Raw genomic sequence first — 22,500 nt, 5'->3', positions numbered from 1 at the left:
GTTTTTAACGCAGTTCCAGAAGGGTTATGAACACACACACGCGCGCGCACACACACAGACACACACACGCACACATGCAGCCTCTGTTAAAATTAATGTATTGGTACTGAAGTAGAAAAGAGAGAGGATGCTATCCTGGATGGGATTGGGTGGTGAGGCGGCCATAACATATGACAAAGAGTACTGCAGAAAGGTACGCCAGTCCTGATGTTCGTGACGTGTTTGCTGGAATCATGACGTAAAAGTGTTCGTGACGTGTTTGCTGGAATCATGACTTAAAAGTGTTCGTGACGTGTTTAGCGTGTCTTGAAAACTGCTGTGTGTGTGTGTGTGCAAGAGAGGCAGAGAGTACGAAGCAAAACTGTTGGAGAATCTTTTACATTAAGAAGACGGAGTTTGACATAAAGTTAGTATACCCGTCGTGTTTCTTTGTGCGGAGAAATATGGATCTAAAGGTAATCCTGCAGTTTAGAATACTAAACTCAGGGGGCCGTTCAAATGAAAAAATAGAGGTTGTTTTAGACTGACCTTGATGCGCTGAGTCGAATGCAACCCTCAGCTAAGCTCTACGGCCACTCCTTGTCAATGAAACAGAGACATAATAAATAGTAAACTCAGTCGGTCACTTCCCGAGCAACTATCGGCGAGCCATTTTGATTGCTGGTGACGTGGTGTTTACGTCATCAACTTCAGTCAAAATGGCGTGCAGGTCGGGAAGGAGTACTACTTACCGTGCATTTGATCCAGTTTCGTGGCAAAAGGAGTGGTCTTAGAGCTTAGCTGAGGGTTGCATTCGACTCAGCGCATCGAAGTCAGTCTAAAACACCTTCTACTTTTTCATTTTAACGGCCCCTGAGTTTAGTATTCTAAACTGCAGGATTACCGGATCTAAATCATTGGACACTTGCCATTACGGCGTTCACACTTTCGTCGTAATAACCAGACAAGCAGTCAGACAGTCGAGACAGGACAGATTTGGATGGTCACGAAAGAAGATGGGGACATTATTCATAGCAGTGAACTGACATGTATTATAGACTGTCAAAATCATGCCCATGGGCCTATTACAAAATGTGTGGACATGAATGTTCATTGTGTAAAAAAAAAAAAAAAAAAAAAACACCCTGTAACTTGCTGTACGTTGCAGATCTTCATCTTCAACAAGTTTGAGGAGAACGCCATGCAGAACGTGGTCAGAATGGGGATGGAGCAGGTGGGAGGACCCGGAAGGAGTTTGAAGACTACCACGCGAATTGTCAAACTCTGAGTGACGTCACTTCCTCACTTGTTCTCCAGAAAGATCTGAAACTTCTGTTTAAAAAAACAAAAATGTCTGCTACAGTTTGATTGTCATGCTTTTTGAAACGTGTCATGTAGAACAATTGTCAATAAAGCGATGTGCAGACTATGTGACTGTTTTTACTGGTTGTCCCTGTCACACACACACACACACACACACACACACACATATATATATCACATACGATCACTGGGATACACAGAGAGAGAGTGTGAGTGAAAAAGAGTGATGTGTACATAGACAATTGAAGGAACATTTAGAACATTACGTAGTAGAAGACGTCATGTAAGGTCAGAAAGATGTAAAAAAAAAAATAATAATAAAAAAAAGCATTACGTCATCTTAGTGTTGTCTGTGACCAAGGTACCAGGTGGCAGCGAAAATTCAGATTTTATTTTTTTGTTTAACAAAATAGGTGTTTTTCAACTTTGTTTTATTATATATATATATATATATATATATATTTTTTTTTTTTTTTTTTTTTTTTTTTTACAGAATGTTTTGTCATTTGAGTGGTTTTGTGTGTGTGTGTGTGTGTGTGTGCAGAGAAATGTGATAAAATGATGTCCAGAACAATAACTGCGAAGATGATCTAAATTCTTGCGAAAATTCCCATTATTGATTAGTTTCCACCATAAAGTTCAACTGTGGGCAAAAATAGATAATGAAAAATGATTGAAAACAGAATCAACAGTAAGAGAGAAGGCTCATTTCAAAGAATGGCAAAACAGTATGTATTTCAATCTAGATTCAAGCAGAGCTGCTTCTCTCTCTCTCTCTCTCTCCTTTCTTGGACCAAATGTGTAACGAACTGACCACAATTCCCCTTTCCTCCACAACGATAACAAACACACACAAGATATTGTCACAAACACAAACTGCAAATTTCACGTTTTATTTCACTTTTTTTCATATTTCCGCTGTGATGAAAACAATATTGACCACTTCTTTCTTTCCTTTTTTTTTTTTTAGAATTAATTTTTGGCAAGCGTGAGCATGTTTATACTGAATATTTTCTGGGCCTTTGTTTTTTATTTATCTTTGTCTTTTGTTATTTTTCCTTGCAGTTAGATAAAATATCACAGACATCATGGTCCCAGGGATGTACACAATGTTGATAATAATATTAACACACAGAGGGACGCTCACTCAGTCTGGCTCCGCGACTAAGCCATTATTGCATTTACCTTTCTATTCTTTGCACAAAGTCACTTTTTTTAAATGACATCTAGAAGGGCTGTTTGATTTTTTATCTGCACTTGTTTTTTCACCACGACTTTCAGGTAAAGGTTAAGGTTAATGGTCCCCTAAGCCATTATTGTCGTTAGTAGGGGGCTTACTAGGCGGTGTCCTACGTACGTTAAATCAGAACAGGCACCACTGTACACCACCGAAGTGACTCAGCAGCAGTGCAGCGTCTCCTCTGGTGTGTGGCCTCCTGGCGACCTAACATCGATGATTCCCTGTGGACTGCCGAAGCTGGAACTGCGATGGACGAACCTGGGTGTGGCCGTGTATGGGGGAATCTAAATGAGCGGCGTGGAAGTAATGCCACTGAAACGGTGCAGATGCTGGGGCAGCAAAAAATATTAAAAAAAAAAAAAAAAAATATTAACACACTGCTTCAGACGTCGGCCAATGAGCAGTCTTAATCATTGTTGCATTATGATACATACATTAGTCAACATGTACAACAGTCATCCTGCTGATATGAAATCTCTGGCCATGGAATGAATACAATTTTTGTCACCAAAAACGAAAATGTGTTGAATCTGTATAAACGAAGAAGAAGAAAAAGACTGATCAGAATCTGTCCCTGTGGACTCGGCACAAAACAAAACTGAAGTGAAATTCGTCACAAACATAAACATGTGATCGGTGTATTGCTGTTCCAGAAACTGGAATAATGAAATGCATTAAAACACACACACACACACACACACACACACACACACACACACACAATCCTGAAAGAAACAAAACACCAAACTTGGAATTTCTTGCCCCGAAACTTGCATCAGTGTGCACAGTTGGACAGATCAGTCTCTTCATTCAAGGAAAGGAAAATCAGATTCTTAATTCATGTCCATATGATGATAGCCATTCGGGCTCCTTCAGTGTGTAAGCTCCTGATCCTGAGCCTACTTCAAACAAAGGAGAATTTTTTTAAACAACAGAAAACCAACAACTTTGCTTTGAAAATGTTTCAAACCAATTTTGGCAGAGGCATAATGTATCCAAAGCCTTCAAATAAGCATTTTTTTGCTCAAGAGGTTGAAACTTCATGAACTGACAAAATATTAACTGTTTACTGGAAAAGACCCCATAAAATTATCTTCAAACCAAAACGTTTGATTTCTCTGGGTTTTGAATCCACTTGCATGTCATTCACAAACTCAAATATTCTGATATGCAAGCATGCATAACACACACACACACACACACACACACACTACTGTTTCACCCCCTGAGACATTTGAATAGAATGTGTACTTTCTCTTTTACCACCCACACAGTGGGCAGACATAACACCATAGCAAAGTTCTGCACTCCCTCCTTCATGAATACACACACAATTCACCCAAACTTTCATCAAAAGCATACATATAAGTACTTGTCATCTCCATTAGTGTTTCAGCACATGAAGACAGTCACTCAATGCTGTTGTTGTTGTTTTTTCAGTACATGTCCTATCCATCCATCCATCCATCCATCTTTATCTATCTATCTATTTATCTATACAGATAGATCAATAGACAGATAGATAGATATGCATGTATATTCATAAATTCATTCATGAACAATTCAAAATGATGTATTCAATATATCCGCATGTAGAAATGTGCACAAAAGACATCAGCAGATATATCAGTTACTTCTTCAAGTGGACATTGATTGTTGCTGTTCATCGATTATATGCCTTTTCACAGAAAGTGATATTAGATGATGTAATAACTGTTTTTGTTGTTGTTCATCGATTTCATGTCTTTTCACAGAGTGACATGAGACAACACATTGATTGTATTTACATCCCCATGTGAAGACCACATATACACATATCACACATCACGTATGTGCAAATGCAAGCAAAACCAGTAAGCACCCCGTGATCAGTTTAACCCTCTCAACGTTGCTGCAGTGAACACATTAGGAATACCCTTGGAGAATGCAAGGTGAGCATGACATGATCCTCGCTGTGTATCGTGGGATGAAAAAAACAAAACAAAAAAACAGGGGGCACAGACATCTAACATAACATGTAACTCTTTTGTTCCAAGACCAACATGTCTGAAATAACAATCTCATGTCCTTCAGGGACACAAGGACAGTGTCTGGAATTATTCCAAAACCATATATTTAGAAAAAGACTTCTTATAAAGAAGGTCTGCAAAAAAGCAAAAGACACCAACTATACCATGTTTTGTTTTGCTGAAAAGGACCCTTGTTCTATGTCAGCACATGGGTCTTTTTTGTCTTTTTATTTTACCCACACAACACAGGAAGGCAAGCCACTTTTGGCCAAAGTATTGCTCTCATTTTGCTCCAAAAAACAAAAAGAGTGGTATTCTGACAGCATTTCAAAACACGCAGAGGCAAACAAAAATATGATGCATGGAGGGTGTTCATCATCCAGACTCTGCCACAAGCTGTGTAAAAATTCCATTTTTAATGGTTATGAATTATAAAATAAATATCATTTGAAAACTGCTTGCCCTACCATTAGCATGGCATTTAAAGTACAATTTCAGCTCAGAAATATTGGACGATTCAAACACGAAATAATAACGTTAAAGAAACAAATGCTAAGGTCACACTCTCATTGCTGCATGCAGAACATGTACACAGCCAGACATCGGAAAGAACAGCGGATTGAACCTGCCAGCCCATACACGCATCTTCCATACATAGTGTTAAGGACAAACCAAAAATAGCATAGAACAAAACACAACCATTGCAAAACCATCCCAGCGATTGTACAAAAAAAATGTTTACTTTTCTTTTTAATACTTAAAGTCCTGATAAGACTTTGTGCCTGAGCACATTTAATGGAACTTGGTTCCAAGTAGGCTCCATCAAAAGCAAACAATTATGCATAAATCCTGTTTCATATTTTATTAACGTTGTCCTCCAGCATACGACGCATGTGCATCTGCAGCACTTGTGTACATGAGAACAGATTTTCTTCACAGAATTCTGTCAAGGCAGCTTTTGATGCCACAGTACCTTTTTTGTTTTGCTTTTTTTTGCTTTCATGCAAAGGACTGTCACTTTAACCCAGCATCACACCAGGACTGTCACTTTAACCCAGCATCACACCAGCTGCACTGAGGACTGTCACTTTAACCCATCATCACACCAGCTGCACTGAGGACTGTCACTTTAAGCCAGCATCACACCAGCTGCACTGAGGACTGTCACTTTAACCCATCATCACACCAGCTGCACTGAGGACTGTCACTTAGACCCAGCATCACACCAGCTGCACTGAGGACTGTCACTTAGACCCAGCATCACACCAGCTGCACTGAGGACTGTCACTTTAACCCAGCATCACACCAGCTGCACTGAGGACTGTCACTTTAACCCAGCATCACACCAGCTGCACTGAGGACTGTCACTTTAACCCAGCATCACACCAGCTGCACTGAGGACTGTCACTTTAACCCAGCATCACACCAGCTGCACTGGCGAGGGAAAGGGAAGGAATGGAGGGACGGAGGGAAGGGTTTTTTTCTGCCATGTCCAGGAATTGAACACAAGACTTCTCACTTCCCATGCAGGCAGACACTCGTTACAATCACTGACCAGCACTTCCTCCATTCGAAAGCTGAAACATGGCCTGAGCCAGGGATGATTTAGGTGTAGGTAGAAATGCCGCAAAAAAAAAAAAAGAGTTCAGGCTAAAACGTCAACAAAAACCAAACCGATCTTGCAACTGCGCCTCTGCTCCTAAAACAGTATCGCCATCAAAATTCTTGCGAGCATTATTCACACATCATCTCCCTCGATGTCCACGAGGTTTTTCAGCAAGGTGTGTGCGAAGGCCATCCTGTGTGAGATCTCAGTCTGGCAGCCACCACGGGCAATGTGGGACAGGGGGTAGGTTTTCGCGTTGCGTTCAGGGTCAATGAAGGTCACCAGGTAATTCCCTTTGACGCTGCTGAAGATGACTTTGGCGTGATCGTCAAAGAAGTTGACCTGGAAAATCAGATTCAATTCAATTTTTTAAATATTTGAGCCAGATATAAAAATCATTAAATGACTTTTTTTGCCCTACTGTGCAGTTATAAGAGTCATTTATTTGTTTTTATTCCTATAGTTTGCTGTGTTGTTGGGTTTTTGTTGTTTTGGTTTTTTGTTTGTTTGTTTGTTTGTTTTGTTGTTGTTTTTTTGTTTGTAGACTGTACATGATGAAAAGAAGCTGTTTACCTGCAGTGTGCCGTCTGTGAGGTAGAGAACGATGGCCTTGGTTGTGCGGAACCACTTCTTCAGGTAAAGGGAGGATGCCCAAGGGAGGTCACTGTTCTGTGAACTTTCCAGTTCTCCCCCCTGCATCGCATGACAAAAATAATCATTATAATAATGATAATAGAAATAATAATAATAATAATGATGATTATGATAATCATAATCATTATTTTTTTTATAATCATTATTCTTTTTAATGATCATAATGTTCATAACAATAATAATGACTGCAAAGATTATAAAGATAAATTCCAGTTTTTAAGTTCAACAGTTTATGATTTTCAAATTATAGTAATGAAGGCAATTGTGACAATGTCAATGATGCATTTATATTCTGTACAAACATCCAATAATTCTCTCAGACTGTGTCCCTGTCTTTTGTCCACTTCCCCAGCTGTGTGTGTGTGTGTGCGTGCGTGCATGCGTGTGCGTGTGTGTGTGTGCGTGTGTGTGTGTGTGAATTCTCTGCTACATGCTACATCCAAACTATAAAAAAAAAAGAACTGACCAAATAAACAGCCCCACCACCCCACAAAAAAAACAAAAAACAAAAACAAAAAAAAACTCAGAGCAAACACCCCTCTACCAACACACCACATACAACATTGACCAAACAAATGCTCCAACACCCCCAACCCCACCCCCACCCCCTGCAAAAGATGCAAACCTCAGAACCACACAACAATGCAAACCAGTGCCTTGCACAGTCGAAGCATACCTGAATCAGATGCTCGTCCATGTATCGGGCAAAGTACTGGAGGAGGGTTGTCTTGCGACTCATCTCTTCTGGCACACTGTCCAGCGTGTAGGCTGACAGCTTCTCCGTCATGTCACAATACTGCACAGACCTAAAATCAGACCAGTTTTCAAATGGGAGGTATTGCCAAACAGACCAGTTCCAAAATGGAAGATACTGTAAGACTACTTTCCAATATGGGAGATTTTGTCAAACAGACTAGTTCCTAAATGGGAGATACTATCAATTAGACTAGTGCCCTAATGGGAGATATTGTCAAACAGACCAGTTCCCAAATGGGAGATACCGTCAAATGCTTACAATACCTTCACGGTGTGAAAGTGTGTCATCTACATCTATCTGGGAAAGTTGATGTTGTGAACTTTTTTTACACAGTCCATCACCAGTTGTTTTTATTGTCAAAGTAATGACTTGCCTTTTACAAAGTCCAGCAAGTAATTGCACTTTATTCATTTCAAATATTCATCTTCGATTCACCCTCCCTATATCCTGCTCCCCCCCCCCCGCCCCCTCCACCCACCAACTCATCATACAACCACCACCCCCACCCCCCTCCCCTGCTTCCTGTCCTATCTTCCTATCTACTGTTTGAAAGGTTTGAGGTTCAAGGCTCCATAGCCTTTTATGAATAATAATAATAATATTGGTATTTATATAGCGCTGAATCTTGTGCATAGACAAATCAAAGTACTTTCGCACCATAACTCTAAAACTGGAGAAACTGAAGGCAAGGAAGAGGCAGGGAAAGGAGGTTATTTTGGGAAGAGGTGGGTTTTAAGGCCAGACTTGAAAGAGCTGAGTGTGGAGACTTGATGAAGCGAAAGAGGAAGTTCATTCCAATTACAAGGTCCAGAGACAGAAAGAACGGCGGCCAACAGTCATTATTACTATCATTATAATCATTATTATGGCCATCTGGAAACAGGGAGAGAGAGAGACAGAGACACATGGATACACAAGGACACAAATGGTTTGATTGTATACGCCTTGGAGAGACACTGACACAGAAAGAAAAAAAAAAAAAAAAGAAAGAAAAGAGAGAGAGTCACATTACTCCTTGAAGAAAAAGAATACCAAGCGCTCACCTTCCGTCAGGGGAGAGAAGTATCCTGGAGGTGTCGTTGAAGAGCACACCCATAGTGTCTGTGGAAAGGCGGAATCCAAAGCCGTACTTGTTGGAGTAGTCCACCCATTTGGTGACCCACACGATGCTGCCCTCGTTCACCGCCTCCGGATTGCTCGCACACTCTGAGCATCAAACCAGGATTTTCACTTGTTTTGATTGCATGTTTCACTCCTTTATTTTTTTTCTACAATGTACAGCTCAAATGAGCATGTTTTTTTATTGTTGTTTTTTTTATAAGAGGTGCTTTTCAAATTAAGTTATTATCATTATTATCATCACTATCAACGTCATCATGATTATCATTATTACTATCATTATAATCATTGTTGGTATTATTGTTATCATTATCGTTATCATTATTATCAAGTCTTTCAACAAACAGTGAGAGTATGGCAGCGTTGTAAAGATTTGGAGATAATTTTCAGCTGACATTGTCGATAGAAAAAAAAAAATTACTTGGACAGTTTATGGCAATGAATTAAAGGTCAGTTTCATCGCTGAGGGGAATGTATGGAAGCTTTATGTTCTTTCTGAATTATCGTGTGTGTGTGTGTGTGTGTGTGTGCATGTGCATCTCCACCCTTTACCCACCAGGCGCCATCACCGTGATTCGAACCCGGGACCCTCAGATTGACAGTCCAACGTTTTGACCACTCGGCTATTGCGCCCGTCTCATGGCTCCATCGATCAGTTTGACTATTTATTCAGAGACATTTTCCTCTGTCCTCCATCTGCAAATTTTCTGCGAACTGACAAATTAAAGTAGCTTTCTGCAATCCCTATATGACTTATGCCTATAGCTCCGCTCGGGAACAAAGGGCCGCAACAGCACTCCTCCAACGGACACGGTTTGGGGCGATCCTCTTTATCTGGGCCCACGTCATTCCGGCTGCATTCACTTCAGTGTCCGTACTTCTTCTCCAAGTCTGCCTGGGTCTGCCAACTTTGCGTTTGCCTTGGGGGTTCCAGTCAAGTGCCTGGCGAGTGATGTTGAGTGGTGACTTGCGCAACGTGTGGCCTATCCACCCCCACTTTCTCTTTTTGATTTCTTCTTCTATGGGTGCTTGTTTGGTTCTGTCCCAGAGGTCTTCATTTGAGATGATTTCAGGCCACCTGATGTTCAGAATGTTGCGCAGGCATCTGTTGACAAATGTCTGGAGTTTGTTCCTGTTGGTCTTGGTAGTGCGCCATGTCTCTGAGCCCTACAGCATGACTGACTTGACGTTGGTGTTAAATATTCTGATCTTGTTGTGAAGTGAGAGGGCTGAAGATTGCCAGATGGGTCGGAGAGTTCTGAAGGCGTGTCTCGCTTTATTGATGCGGCTCTTGATGTCATCGTCTGCTCCACCATCCTTGCTCACTACGCTGCCCAGATATGTGAACTTTTCCACTTCTTTGATCTCTTCCTGCTGTAATCGGACTGGGTCTTGCTGCTTGTTGTTGATGCGTAGGATCTCTGTCTTTCCGATGTTGATCCTGAGGCCGGTCTTCTCTGCCTCTATTGTGACGCGGTCTAACTTTTCCTGTGCGTGTTGTTTCGTGTGGGAGAGAAGATTGATGTCGTCCGCGAAGTCGAGGTCTTCCAACTGTTTGGTGAAGGTCCACTGGATGCCGGTCTTCTGGCCTGCTGTGGATTGCCGCATGATCCAGTCCACCACCATCAGAAAAATTGTCGGAGACAATAAGCAGCCCTGACGTACACCGGTTCGTACCTGGAAGGGGTCAGTCAGCTTTCCCTCGTGTATGACTTGGCAGGTGGCGTCCTTGTACAGTTGCTGGATGATGGCAATATATTTTAGAGGAAAGCCGTAGTGCTGCATTAGTTTCCATATCACCTCCCTGTCCACGCTGTCGAACGCCTTCTGGAAGTCCACAAAGACGCTGTACAGGGAGGTCTGCCACTCCAAGGACTGTTCAATAATAATTCTCATGGTGGCAATGTGGTCCGTGCAGGATCTGTCTTGACGGAAGCCTGCCTGTTCATCTCGCAGGGTCTTGTCTAAGGCGGTCTTCAGCCTGTCCAAGATGATTCTTGTCAGCACTTTTCCAGGTATTGACAGAAGCGTAATCCCTCTCCAATTGCTGCATGATGACAGGTCGCCCTTCTTTGGAAGTTTAACGATGTAGCCTTTCTTCCAGTCTTGTGGTACTGCTTCTGTCTCCCAAATCTTCACTAGCAATCCCTATATGTCTGTGAGATAAATTTTTCTCTTCTCTATCTTACGACAGAGTCAGGAACATGTTTCTACAGTTGGAGTGAAGACAATGCTTCATTTTTATTTTTTTTTTTTTTAGCAAACATTTTTTTTTTAAATTCAGACAAAGGTTTACATATAAAGTATATTTCATACTGGGAAGTTACAACAATATATTGTTCTGAATATCAGTCATTCCACATCAAGAATTATACTGGCAGAAAAATAAATAATCATTCAAACATTGTTCTGTGTGATGCCATGATGCACAATTTATAGTGAATTTGTATTAATGGCAGAATTTAAGATATCCGTTCACACACATCAGTTCCACTGGTGTTATTGTGCCCAGTTTACATCAAAGCAATATAGGCAGATCAGTGGACATTCATTCACATGCATATTAATTCCGTGTGACACTACAATGTTTGGCTTCACATCAGAGCATGATCAGAGCAACGGGTATTTGTTCATACATTAATTCTAATGCTATTTTGAACACTTTGCGAAGACTCACCTCACCTCACGTTTATGTGTATTTGACTGTGCTTTCATATCTGTGAAACTGCATGTTTGGTGCATATCTGTTATGCATGTGTGGGTGTATGTGTGAATGTGTGTCTTCATGTTTTACATTTATTTGCTTATTTATCATTATTGTTGTCTTATTTTTTTATTATTATTTTTTATTATTTTATTATTATTATTATTACTACCTTTTTATTTATTATTATTATTATTATTATTATTATTATTACTACATTTTTTATATTATAATTATTATTTATATATTTATTTATTTATTTAAGTAAGCTTATCTATTATCTATTCACCTTTTTTTCAGTTTTTTTTTCTCAAGGCCTGACTAAGCGAGTTGGGTTACGCTGCTGGTCAGGCATCTGCTTGGCAGATGTGGTGTAGTGTATATGGATTTGTCCGAACGCAGTGATGCCTCCTTGAGCTACTGAAACTGAAACTGAAACTCACCTTTGGGCATGTGCTGCAGACAGGCTGACAGAGCTTCCAGAAGAGTGGCGGCTGAACGAGGTTTGGGGCACCCAGCTGAAAGGCGATGAGTACATACATGGATTATTGGGCTGCTGTGAAGCTGCCTTCAGTGACCGTGTCAACACACAGGCAAGACAAGCAGGCTGGCAGGCACGCATGCACATACATACCCACATACCACGCATGCACATGCATGAATGGGCTCTTACATGCACACACTCACACGCATGCACCCACATACACATGCAGACTCATGCACACATTCACAAATTCACTCTCTCTCTCTCTCTTCTCTCTCAGTGTCTTTCTTACGCACATACACGTGCACGCATGCACATACGCACATACACACACACACACACACATTTACATATAGATCTTACACCCTATCTCATCCCATACCTCATCATTTCAAAACAAAGAATCAGTCAAAGAAAAGTAGGCAGAGGAAATCCTAAGATTGTTTAACTTAAATCAGTTACTTAACACCTTGGAACTCGTCCTCAAAAGTTCTCAACTGAGAATCTTCCCTAAATGGAAGAACATTACTGTTATGTGAAGATCAAGACCATCTACTTTGTGTGTGTGTGTGTGTGTGTGCTTTTTTTTTCCTTCAGTAGTTCTTCCTCTGATACTCGACTTCTCAGGATACCTCACATCAGAAGTAAGACCTATGGACACAGATCGTTTTCTTTTCAATCGCCAAAGATGTGGAACAAGCTCCCTGATAACCTCCGTCATTCTGATTCCCTCGCATCTTTTAGATCTCGTCTCAAAACTCACCTTTCCCTCAGCAATAAGTTCAATTGTGGCAGGTCCACTTCCTTTGCATCAGCTGTGCTTGACTATGTGTGTATACATATGTATGTGTACATAACTACATGCATGTATATGAATGTGTATTGTGTGTGCGTGTGTTTATGTAAGTTTGTGCCTGCCTATGTGTGCATATGTGTTAGGGTAGCTGTTAGATACACATGTATGTTAAAATGTATGTATGCAGTGTGTGTGTGTGTGTAGTCACATTTTGGTGTGTGAATGTAACATAGATGTAATGTTTTATGTTAACAAAAGCATTTTTGTAAAGCAGCTGCAGCAGATTTCTGGATAGTGTGCTATATAAGTATCCATTATTATTATTATTATTATTATTATACAGATGTGGTGTAGCGTATATGGCTGTGTCCGCTAGCTCTGACACCTTACTGAAACTAAAACCTGAAACTGAGACTGCTGGCTCTTAAAGAAACTAATTGTCAGCAATGCTGCAGGCATAAGAGGAATGACCTTTTTCTCACCTTTCTGTGAAGGAGAGTGCTTCCTGTCCTCTCCTTCACCGGCACAGGCAGTGACCTGCCCACTCGAACTCTGACCTTGAGTCATAGGTTTTGGTGATCGTTGAGCCGCTGGTTTTTCTATAGCCTGCAATCACAAACGGCATGAATTTCAAATTTTGAACAGTACTGTACTGCATTTTGTGGTGTTGTTTTGTGTTGTACTGTCATTTATCTTTTGTCACCATAGATTTCTCTGTGTGAAATTCAGGCTGTTCATGTCATTGATCCAAGAAATATATAAATAAAAAGATATGTAGAATTACATTTACAAAATAAATCCAAGAAATATTAGTTAAAAAATGTGGAAAATATATATAATTATTATTTATTTATTTATTTACTTATTTATGTACGCTTTATCTATCATTTATTCACCTTTTTTTTTTTTTCTCAAGGCCTGACTAAGCGAGTTGGGTTACGCTGCTGGTCAGGCATCTGCTTGGCAGATGTGGTGTAGCGTATATGGATTTGTCCGAACACAGTGACGCCTCCTTGAGCTACTGAAACTGAAACGGAAAATATCTATTTTTAACTAAAGACAAAAGAACACCAAACATGATACATACCTCCAGTTCTTTTTCTTCCAGAAGGTTTTCTGAGCAGGAGTTGAGCTGCATGCGACTCAGAGCGTTACCTAGGTGACACACTGGTTCTGTGCGGGCATGGTTGGAAAAGACAGCGGGACTCTGCCTGTAAATTGATGAGATTTTTTTTTTTTTTAATTTCCCTATTGAAAAACAACAACAATTAAACAAGGAGCTCTTCTCTCTCTCTCTCTCTCTCTTTCTCTTTCACTCTCTCTCATCTTTTTATTTTTATTTTAATTTTTTTAATTTTTTTTTTAGTTTATACGTTTTCTTTACAAGGGTAGGATGAAAACATGCCGATAAGCGCCTATTCCTTCAATAAAAAAGTTTCGATTCCGATTTCAATTTTGATTTCTCTCTCTCTCTCTCTCTCTCTCTCTCCCAAACACACACAAACACACACCCTGTCCTCCCAAACACATTTATTCACCATCCTCCTACACACTCGCTTTCATAATCAATGCACACACACACACACACACACACACACACACACACACACACACCTTCAACAACACACATCCAACACACAATGCACACGCTCAAAAAAAAAATAAAAAAATAAAAAATAAATAAAATAAAATAATCGACTCACTTATGCTGACCACTCTTGCTGTGGTCAGGACACACAGGAAACTGAGGCACGGACGTACAGCACGACGGAGACAGCGTGCGAGGAAAGTAGCCGCAGGCGAAAAACTCGTCGGCCAAAATGTCACCCACGGAGGGGCGGTTATGTGGCTTTGGACTGAGGCACTTGCGGATGAGGCTCGCAGCTTGCATGGAGACGTGGGAGGGGATCTTGTAGGAATTGTGCGTGATCCTCTGGTAAGTCTCCGTCAGACTGCTGGTCTCAAATGGGGGCCTTCCCACCAGCATCGCGTACCTGTCGTGCAAGGTGAAGTAACGTGTAGTGTCGTGAAATATTGAAATACTGTGCTGTGTAGTGCAAACTGAAATACTGTGTAGTGTAGTGCAAACTGAAATACTGTGTAGTGTAGTGCAAACTGAAATACTGTGCAGTGTAGTGCAAACTGAAATACTGTGTAGTGTAGTGCAAACTGAAATACTGTGTAGTGTAGTGCAAACTGAAATACTGTAGTGTAGTGCAAACTGAAATACTGTGTAGTGTAGTGCAAACTGAAATACTGTGTAGTGTAGTGCAAACTGAAATACTGTAGTGTAGTGCAAACTGAAATACTGTGTAGTGCAGTGCAAACTGAAATACTGTGTAGTGTAGTGCAAACTGAAATACTGTGTAGTGCAGTGCAAACTGAAATACTGTGTAGTGTAGTGCAAACTGAAATACTGTGTAGTGTAGTGAAATATTGAAATACTGTGTAGTGTAGTGCAAACTGAAATACTGTGTAGTGTAGTGCAAACTGAAATACTGTGTAGTGTAGTGCAAACTGAAATACTGTGTAGTGCAGTGCAAACTGAAATACTGTGTAGTGCAGTGCAAACTGAAATACTGTGTAGTGCAGTGCAAACTGAAATACTGTAGTGTAGTGCAAACTGAAATACTGTGTAGTGCAGTGCAAACTGAAATACTGTGTAGTGCAGTGCAAACTGAAATACTGTGTAGTGCAGTGCAAACTGAAATACTGTGTAGTGTAGTGCAAACTGAAACTGTGTAGTGTAGTGCAAACTGAAATACTGTGTACCGTAGTGAAGTGCAAATTGAAATACTGTGTAGTGTAGTGAAGTATTGAAATACTGTGTAGTGTAGTGCAAATTGAAATACTGTGTAGTGTACTGCAAACTGAAATACTGTGTAGTGTAGTGTAGTGTAGTGTAGTGCAAATTGATATACTGTGTAGTGTAGTGTAGTGTACTGCAAACTGAAATACTGTGTAGTGTAGTGTAGTGTAGTGTAGTGCAAATTGATATACTGTGTAGTGTAGTGCAAACTGATATACTGTCTAGTGTAGTGTAAATTGAAATACTGTGTAGTACAAGATGGAAACACTCTGTACTTATAGTGCAAATTGAAATACTGTATAGAGTAGTAGTGCGAACTGAAATATGGTGCAGTGTATTGCAACAAATCGAATATATACTGGATGAGAAATACTATCTCACTGGATATGTGTTTAGTTTATATATATATCTTTTAATATTTTGTTATTTGTTAGTTTTGAAGATCTGAATCCATTATTTTTATATAATTCGTATGCCTGTACATTTAATAGAATTTAAAAAAAAAAAAAAAAAAGGTTTGAATGTGTAATTTTGATAGACCGAACAGTGCTGACTTGCAGTCTACAGGACGACGGGCGCAATAGCCGAGTGGTTAAAGCGTTGGACTTTCAATCTGAGGGTCCCGGGTTCGAATCACAGTGACGGCGCCTGGTGGGTAAAGGGTGGAGATTTTTACGATTCCCCAGGTCAACATATGTGCAGACCTGCCAGTGCCTGAACCCCCTTCATGTGTATATGCAAGCAGAAGATCAAATACGCACGTTAAAAATCCTGTAATCCATGTCAGCGTTCGGTGGGTTATGGAAACAACAACATACCCAGCATGCACACCCCGAAAACGGAGTATGGCTGCCTGCATGGCGGGGTAAAAACGGTCATACACGTAAAAGCCCACTCGTGTGCATACGAGTGAACTTGGGAGCTGCAGCCCACGAATGCAGAAGAAGAAGAAGAAGGCCTACAGGAGACAATGCTGTCTTACATGGTACAGCCCATGGCCCAGATGTCTGCCTCGTAACTGTGGCCCTTCTTCTGCAGCACCTCCGGAGCTATGTAGTTGGGAGTACCACACACCGTCCTGAATGACCACCCACCCACACACACAATTTCACACACACACACACACACACACACACACACAATTTCACACACACACACACACACGTGTACGAGCACACACACACACACACACACACACACACACACACATGCATGTACTGGTAATTAAACACAGACACAAAGATACACCCATGTGTACAAACCATGTGCACACACACACACACACATGTGTACGAGCACAAACACACACACACACACAAAGTCCCTCCACCCCCACATCACACCCATCTACACCCACTCTGTCCCTTTCCTCCCCCCCACCCCCAACCCAACCCCCACACACTCCCTCAACACAGCTAAAAAAAAATTTTTTTTTTAATTAAAAAAAAACCCAAGAAGAAGAAAATCACTCCCCACATCTATAAAATGGAACATGACTGCTGAGTCTATAAAGATCATATATGGAGAAAGTTTATTTTAAAAGATTTTAAAATGTAAGTTGTTGCAAGACTCACTCTTGATAAAAGAAAAGAAGCGTCCAACATTTTAGACAATTCGACTATCTTGGATACTATTTATTGTAAAGAAAAAGAAAAAAAAAAAAGAAAAAAAAAGAAGAATTAATAAAGGTTTTATAAAAATCCTCAGGAAAGAAGGAATTTTTTGTTTTAACATCTCATCACACATACTGATGACTGACTCGATATTTTGTTGTTAAAGTATCAATTTTTTTTTTTTTTTTTTTTTTTTTTTACAATTGAGAAAGTTATATCATTCAACAACAGTTATTTCTGTAAAAACCCTCACATTTTTCTCTCTCCCTCGAAATCGATGCGTGCGGCCAGCCCAAAGTCGGCGATCTTGAGGTCCATGGTATCGTCCAGCAGGAGGTTGCCCAGCTTGAGGTCGCGGTGGATGATGCACTGGGCATGGACGTACTGCACCCCTTCAGCCATCTGCTGCATGTAGTATCGAACCTCGGGCTCCGTCAGCACCTGTCTGTGTTGCTTCATCATGTGCATCAGAGACTGTGGACAGACAGGGATAATGAGGTGATGATAATGGGATAATAATTGATGTCTGTGTTGCTTCATCATGTGCATCAGAGACTGTGGACAGACAGGGATAATGAGGTGATGATAATGGGATAATAATTGATGTCTGTGTTGCTTCATCATGTGCATCAGAGACTGTGGACAGACAGGGATAATGAGGTGATGATAATGGGATAATAACTGATGTCTGTGTTGCTTCATCATGTGCATCAGAGACTGTGGACAGACAAGGATAATGAGGTGATGATAATGGGATAATAACTGATGTCTGTGTTGCTTCATCATGTGCATCAGAGACTGTGGACAGACAGGGATAATGAGGTGATGATAATGGGATAATAATTGATGTCTGTGTTGCTTCATCATGTGCATCAGAGACTGTGGACAGACAGGGATAATGATGATGATAATGGGGTAATAATTGATTGGTTGATTGATATGGATACTTATATAGCGCCTATCCTCGGACGGGAGACCAAGCTCTAAGCGCTTTACAAACACGGAGTCATTTACATAACAGGCTGCCTACCTGGGTAGAGCCGACTGACACGGCTGCCATTGGGCACTCATCATTCGTTTCCTGTGTCATTCAATCAATTTCAGGCACGCACACCTACACACTTAGGCAAACATGTATACAACATTTAACATTTTACGTGTATGACCGTTTTGTTTATTTACCCCCACCATGTAGGCAGCCATATTCCGTTTTCGGGGTTTGAAGTGTCCATGCTGGCATGTGTCTGTGTAGAGTTTATGTGTACTTCATCCACAGGCATATTCATTAATTTTGTCTGCATATCTCCATAAGCACACCATAAGCACCCTCTCTCTCTCTCTCTTAGAAACACACACACACACACACGCACGCACGCACACGCACGCACAGACACACACACACACACACACTGACCTTTCTACTGCAGTTTTCCAGAATGATGTAGACATTGGTGTCGTCCTCAAAGTAACTGTGAAACTGCACCACATTTCGATGCATCAGGTTTTTCTGTAGCTTCACCTCATCCAGAATCTGTGTCCACACAATTAATAAATCTGTCATTCACCTATTATTCATCTCTTTGTCTTCCGTTAATCTTTGCTTCTGACCATCAGTGATTGACTCAAGCTTGCATGCAGTTGGACCACACAGCGAAGTGAAAGCTGCATATGGTCTTCTCCTTCTTCTTCTCCTTCTGCGTTCGTGGGCTGCAGCTCCCACGTTCACTCGTATGCACACGAGTGGGATTTTACGTGTATGACCGTTTTTAACCCCGCCATGTAGGCAGCCATACTCCGTTTTCGGGGGTGTGCATGCTGGGTATGTTCTTGTTTCCATAACCCCCCGAACGCTGACATGGATTACAGGATCTTTAACGTGCGTATTTGATCTTCTGCTTGCATATACACACGAAGGGGGTTCAGGCACTAGCAGGTCTGCACATATGTTGACCTGGGAGATCGTAAAAATCTCCACCCTTTACCCACCAGGCGCCGTCACCGTGATTCGAACCCCGGACCCTCAGATTGACAGTCCAACGCTTTAACCACTCGGCGATTGCGCCCGTTTCTGCATATGGTCAATTAATGATTTCCCCACTGACGGTAACTGGAATTCATTTAGAGCTGATTCTGTTGGGAAGGTCTATGACTCTGAAAGTGGGAGGCACTGAAGACTGCACTGGTTGTTAAGTGCTGCAGCCTTGGGGGCTTGGCCTTTGGGAATCTTCCTAACACCGACTGTGCCTAAAGCCCTCTTGGGCAGAGGGGGGAGAGGAGGGGGGTGATTATGATGATGATGATGATGATGATGATGACGTGGATACTTATTTAACGCCTATCCTTGGTGTGTGAGAGCCCAAGCTCTAAGCGCTTTACTAACACGGAGTCATTCGCACAACAGGCTGTCTACCTGGGTAGAGCTGACTGACAGATGCCTTTAGACGCTTATCATTCGTTTCCCGTGTCACTCACTGAGTCAGATTTCTCTCTCTCTCTCTCTCTCTCTCTCTCTCTCACACACACACACACACACACACACACACACGCATGCAACGTTTTTCATGTATTACCTTTGTTTATTTACCCTGCCATGTAGGCAGCCATACTATATACGTTTTCATGGTTATGCACCCGGCTGGGTATCAGTGTTTTTGTTGGCATTACCCACCGAACACTGACACAGATCACATGATCTTTATGAAGTGGGCATTAACTGTTCATCTTCCGCATGCATATGCTTATACACGCGAATGTGGTTCAGCAGGTCTGCCGCGGAATACATGTTTAGCTGGAAGATCGGAGGAAAAATCCCCACTGGATGTGCGTAGAACTGAGGGGACCCGTGTCGGTAAGAATACAGCGCTCTGGACCATTCAGTTCAGACACTGCGCCCGGTACCCCGGTGTGGGGGGGGGGGGGGGGAGAAAAAAAAGGGGATGGTGGGGGTGGTGGTGGTGGTGGATGGGCGGGGACAGCAGAAACAGGAGTGGTCGGGTAGCTATTGAAAGATGTGCCAACTCGTCACGCTTTTATAGGTGCTTGAATTCAAGTCTAAAACCTCGTCAATTGATTCTCTCAGACTTTGGTCCGATTCAAAGACCAATTCTGAGTTTAGCTCTCAGACTATTATCAAATTCATTACGGACCAAGTATTGTTCTAATGTCAAGTGCATATGCTTTAGTAACCTGACAATTGAGCATATAATTTTTTCTGACCGTCTGTAGCTTGATGAAGTCTTATGTGCACGGAAGTGTCTTCACAAGTGACTGAGAACGTTGATGTTTTTGACTTTTTGCATTCATTATCAGTTGTTTCGCTTGTCAGTTTAACGAATTCTCTTTTACGAAGTCCTTTAAGTAATTTCCTGTAATTGTATTTTGATTTTTTTCAAATTTCACCCACATTTCACCCTCATTTGCCCAGTTTCCCCCAACCCTCCATTCATTCACATCTCCCACCCCTTCTAACCGATAATACTCAAATGTATTCATAAATACTTGAACAAAATGTCTTCAATCACCGATATGTGTGACGGGACATTAAACAAAATTCCTCCTTCGTCACGCTTGCAGGCGACACGCATAAATGTAGGCCTGCCCGTACACGTGACGGTGTGTACAACAACTAACTATACACACGGCTTCTTTGTGCCTCACTATGCGTGTAGCGGGAGCAAACGGGGAGTGTTCGGTATTTCATGTGTCTGTTCGGAGTCGCTTTCAACCACTCTCTCTCTCTCTCTCTCTCTCTCTCTCTCTCTCTCTATATATATATATATATATATATATATCTCGTGTCTGTACATTTGTCTGTTCACACCTTTCCCCTTCTCATGTCCACGATCTGTCTTGACCACCCCCACCCGCACCCCCGCTCTCTCTCTCTCTCTCTCTGTCTCTCTGTGAAAGATGCTCTACCTCAACTTCACTGAGTTCACTCCTGTTTAATGTGAACAATGCAAACAGAAAAGTGCGTGTGTGTGCATGCGTGCGTGCATGCGTGCGCGCGCGCGCGCGCGCGCGTGTGTGTGTGTGTGTGTGTGTGAGCCGGTCTGCCTATAAGCGTGTGTGTGTGTGTGTGTGTGTGTGTGTGTGTGTGTGTGTGTGTGTGTGTGAGCCAGTCTGCCTATAAGCGTGTGTGTGTGTGTGTGCGTGTATGTGCGTGTGCGTACTCTGTGTGTGTGTGTGTGTGTGTGTGCGCGCGCGCGGTGTGTGTGTACTAGTATGTGCACAGCACAGAGAAAAAGACAGACACTGAGACAGACAGACAGACAGACTGACAGAGACTGACACACAGACAAACTGACTGCACTTCCACAGGGAGTTGAGTTGTACCTTCTGTTTCTGGTGAGGCTTGGAGATCCTGCTTTTGTGGATGATCTTGCCGGCGTAGATCTTGTTGTCAGCCAGACCCAGCAGCTCATAGCAGCGCGCAAAACCACCCTGGGTACAATAACAATGATGATGATAATATTAATAATAACAATAATAACAATGATGATGATAATATCAATAATAATAATAATAACAACAACAACAACAAAACCCCAAACGTCAGCATAGAGGTACATACACACCCGATTCATATGTGGAGTTCTTATCTATAGATTTCAAGCGCACGTCTATGCACTCGCGTAGTGCTCGCATGCAGATACACAATCACGTGCACGCACTCACACACACACACATAACTGCTACACACACTGAACTGAGCACACACGTATGCACGCGTGTCTACTGTACACGAGCGCGCACGCACACGACACACACACACGCACACACACACACGCACACACTTACAAAACCAAAAGTACGCGCATGCACACACGGCACGCACGCACGCACACACACACACACACATACATAACTCAAGGCCTGACGTTGGGTTACGCTGCTCAGGTGGTCAGGCATCTGCTTGGCAGATGTGGTGTAGCGAATATGGATTTGTCCGAACGCAGTGACGCCTCCTTGAGCTACTGAAACTGAAATTGAAACTGATACTGATAACCCCCCCCCCCCCCGCCCCCTACCCACCCACCACCCCTCTCCTCACCTTTCCCAGAAGTCGTCCTCGCAGGTACGTGCTGTCCGTGGAGGCATCATAGAGGATGTGCTCCGTGTCGAAGTTCTGGCTGACATCTAACTGCTGCTGCTGCTGTTTCTTCTGCTCTCTGTGAAAGTGTTGACGAGAAGCGGAATGAGGATGGTGGCTGGGGTGGTGGGGGTGATGGTGATGGTGAGGTGAGTGCGAGGGGAGTAAGCTCCCTTGCTGGCCGCCGCGGGGTGTCACAGTGGGGGAGGAGGAGGAGGAGGAGCCAGCCGAGTTCCGCCGTCGGCCGGAATAGGACGCCGCCGCGGGGTGGTGGTGGTGGTGGTCCTTCATGGGGGTGGTCCTGGGGCCGACAGA

General features: G+C 42.2%; 2 protein-coding genes across 2 annotated transcripts in view; one reads left to right on the top strand and one right to left on the bottom strand.

The window, feature by feature from the left end:
- The window catches only part of LOC143295099 (uncharacterized), an 11,449-nt gene extending 10,041 nt beyond the window's left edge, over positions 1–1,408 (top strand). The window contains exon 6 of the mRNA XM_076606663.1: positions 1,148–1,408. Coding sequence (XP_076462778.1) covers positions 1,148–1,267 — 120 coding nt within the window. The 3' untranslated portion in view covers positions 1,268–1,408. The remainder of the gene's footprint in view (positions 1–1,147) is intronic.
- Positions 1,409–2,278: 870 nt separating this feature from the next.
- LOC143294685 (serine/threonine-protein kinase PLK1-like) overlaps positions 2,279–22,500 on the bottom strand; it is a 32,547-nt gene continuing 12,325 nt past the window's right edge. Inside the window, exons 2-14 of the mRNA XM_076606075.1 lie at positions 22,147–22,500; positions 21,429–21,536; positions 18,508–18,624; positions 17,347–17,567; positions 16,463–16,558; positions 14,375–14,665; positions 13,759–13,882; positions 13,154–13,277; positions 11,835–11,909; positions 8,612–8,774; positions 7,488–7,617; positions 6,731–6,850; positions 2,279–6,499 (exon numbers count right to left, since the gene is read on the bottom strand). The exon at positions 22,147–22,500 is cut by the window's right edge and continues 307 nt beyond it. Coding sequence (XP_076462190.1) covers positions 6,290–6,499; positions 6,731–6,850; positions 7,488–7,617; positions 8,612–8,774; positions 11,835–11,909; positions 13,154–13,277; positions 13,759–13,882; positions 14,375–14,665; positions 16,463–16,558; positions 17,347–17,567; positions 18,508–18,624; positions 21,429–21,536; positions 22,147–22,500 — 2,133 coding nt within the window. The 3' untranslated portion in view covers positions 2,279–6,289. The remainder of the gene's footprint in view (positions 6,500–6,730; positions 6,851–7,487; positions 7,618–8,611; positions 8,775–11,834; positions 11,910–13,153; positions 13,278–13,758; positions 13,883–14,374; positions 14,666–16,462; positions 16,559–17,346; positions 17,568–18,507; positions 18,625–21,428; positions 21,537–22,146) is intronic.

This window comes from Babylonia areolata, chromosome 20 (genome assembly GCF_041734735.1).
Source record: "Babylonia areolata isolate BAREFJ2019XMU chromosome 20, ASM4173473v1, whole genome shotgun sequence".
NCBI lineage: Eukaryota > Metazoa > Mollusca > Gastropoda > Neogastropoda > Buccinidae > Babylonia > Babylonia areolata.
The sequence above is the reverse complement of the archived record's forward strand: the minus strand, read 5'-3'. Positions and strand labels throughout refer to the sequence as shown.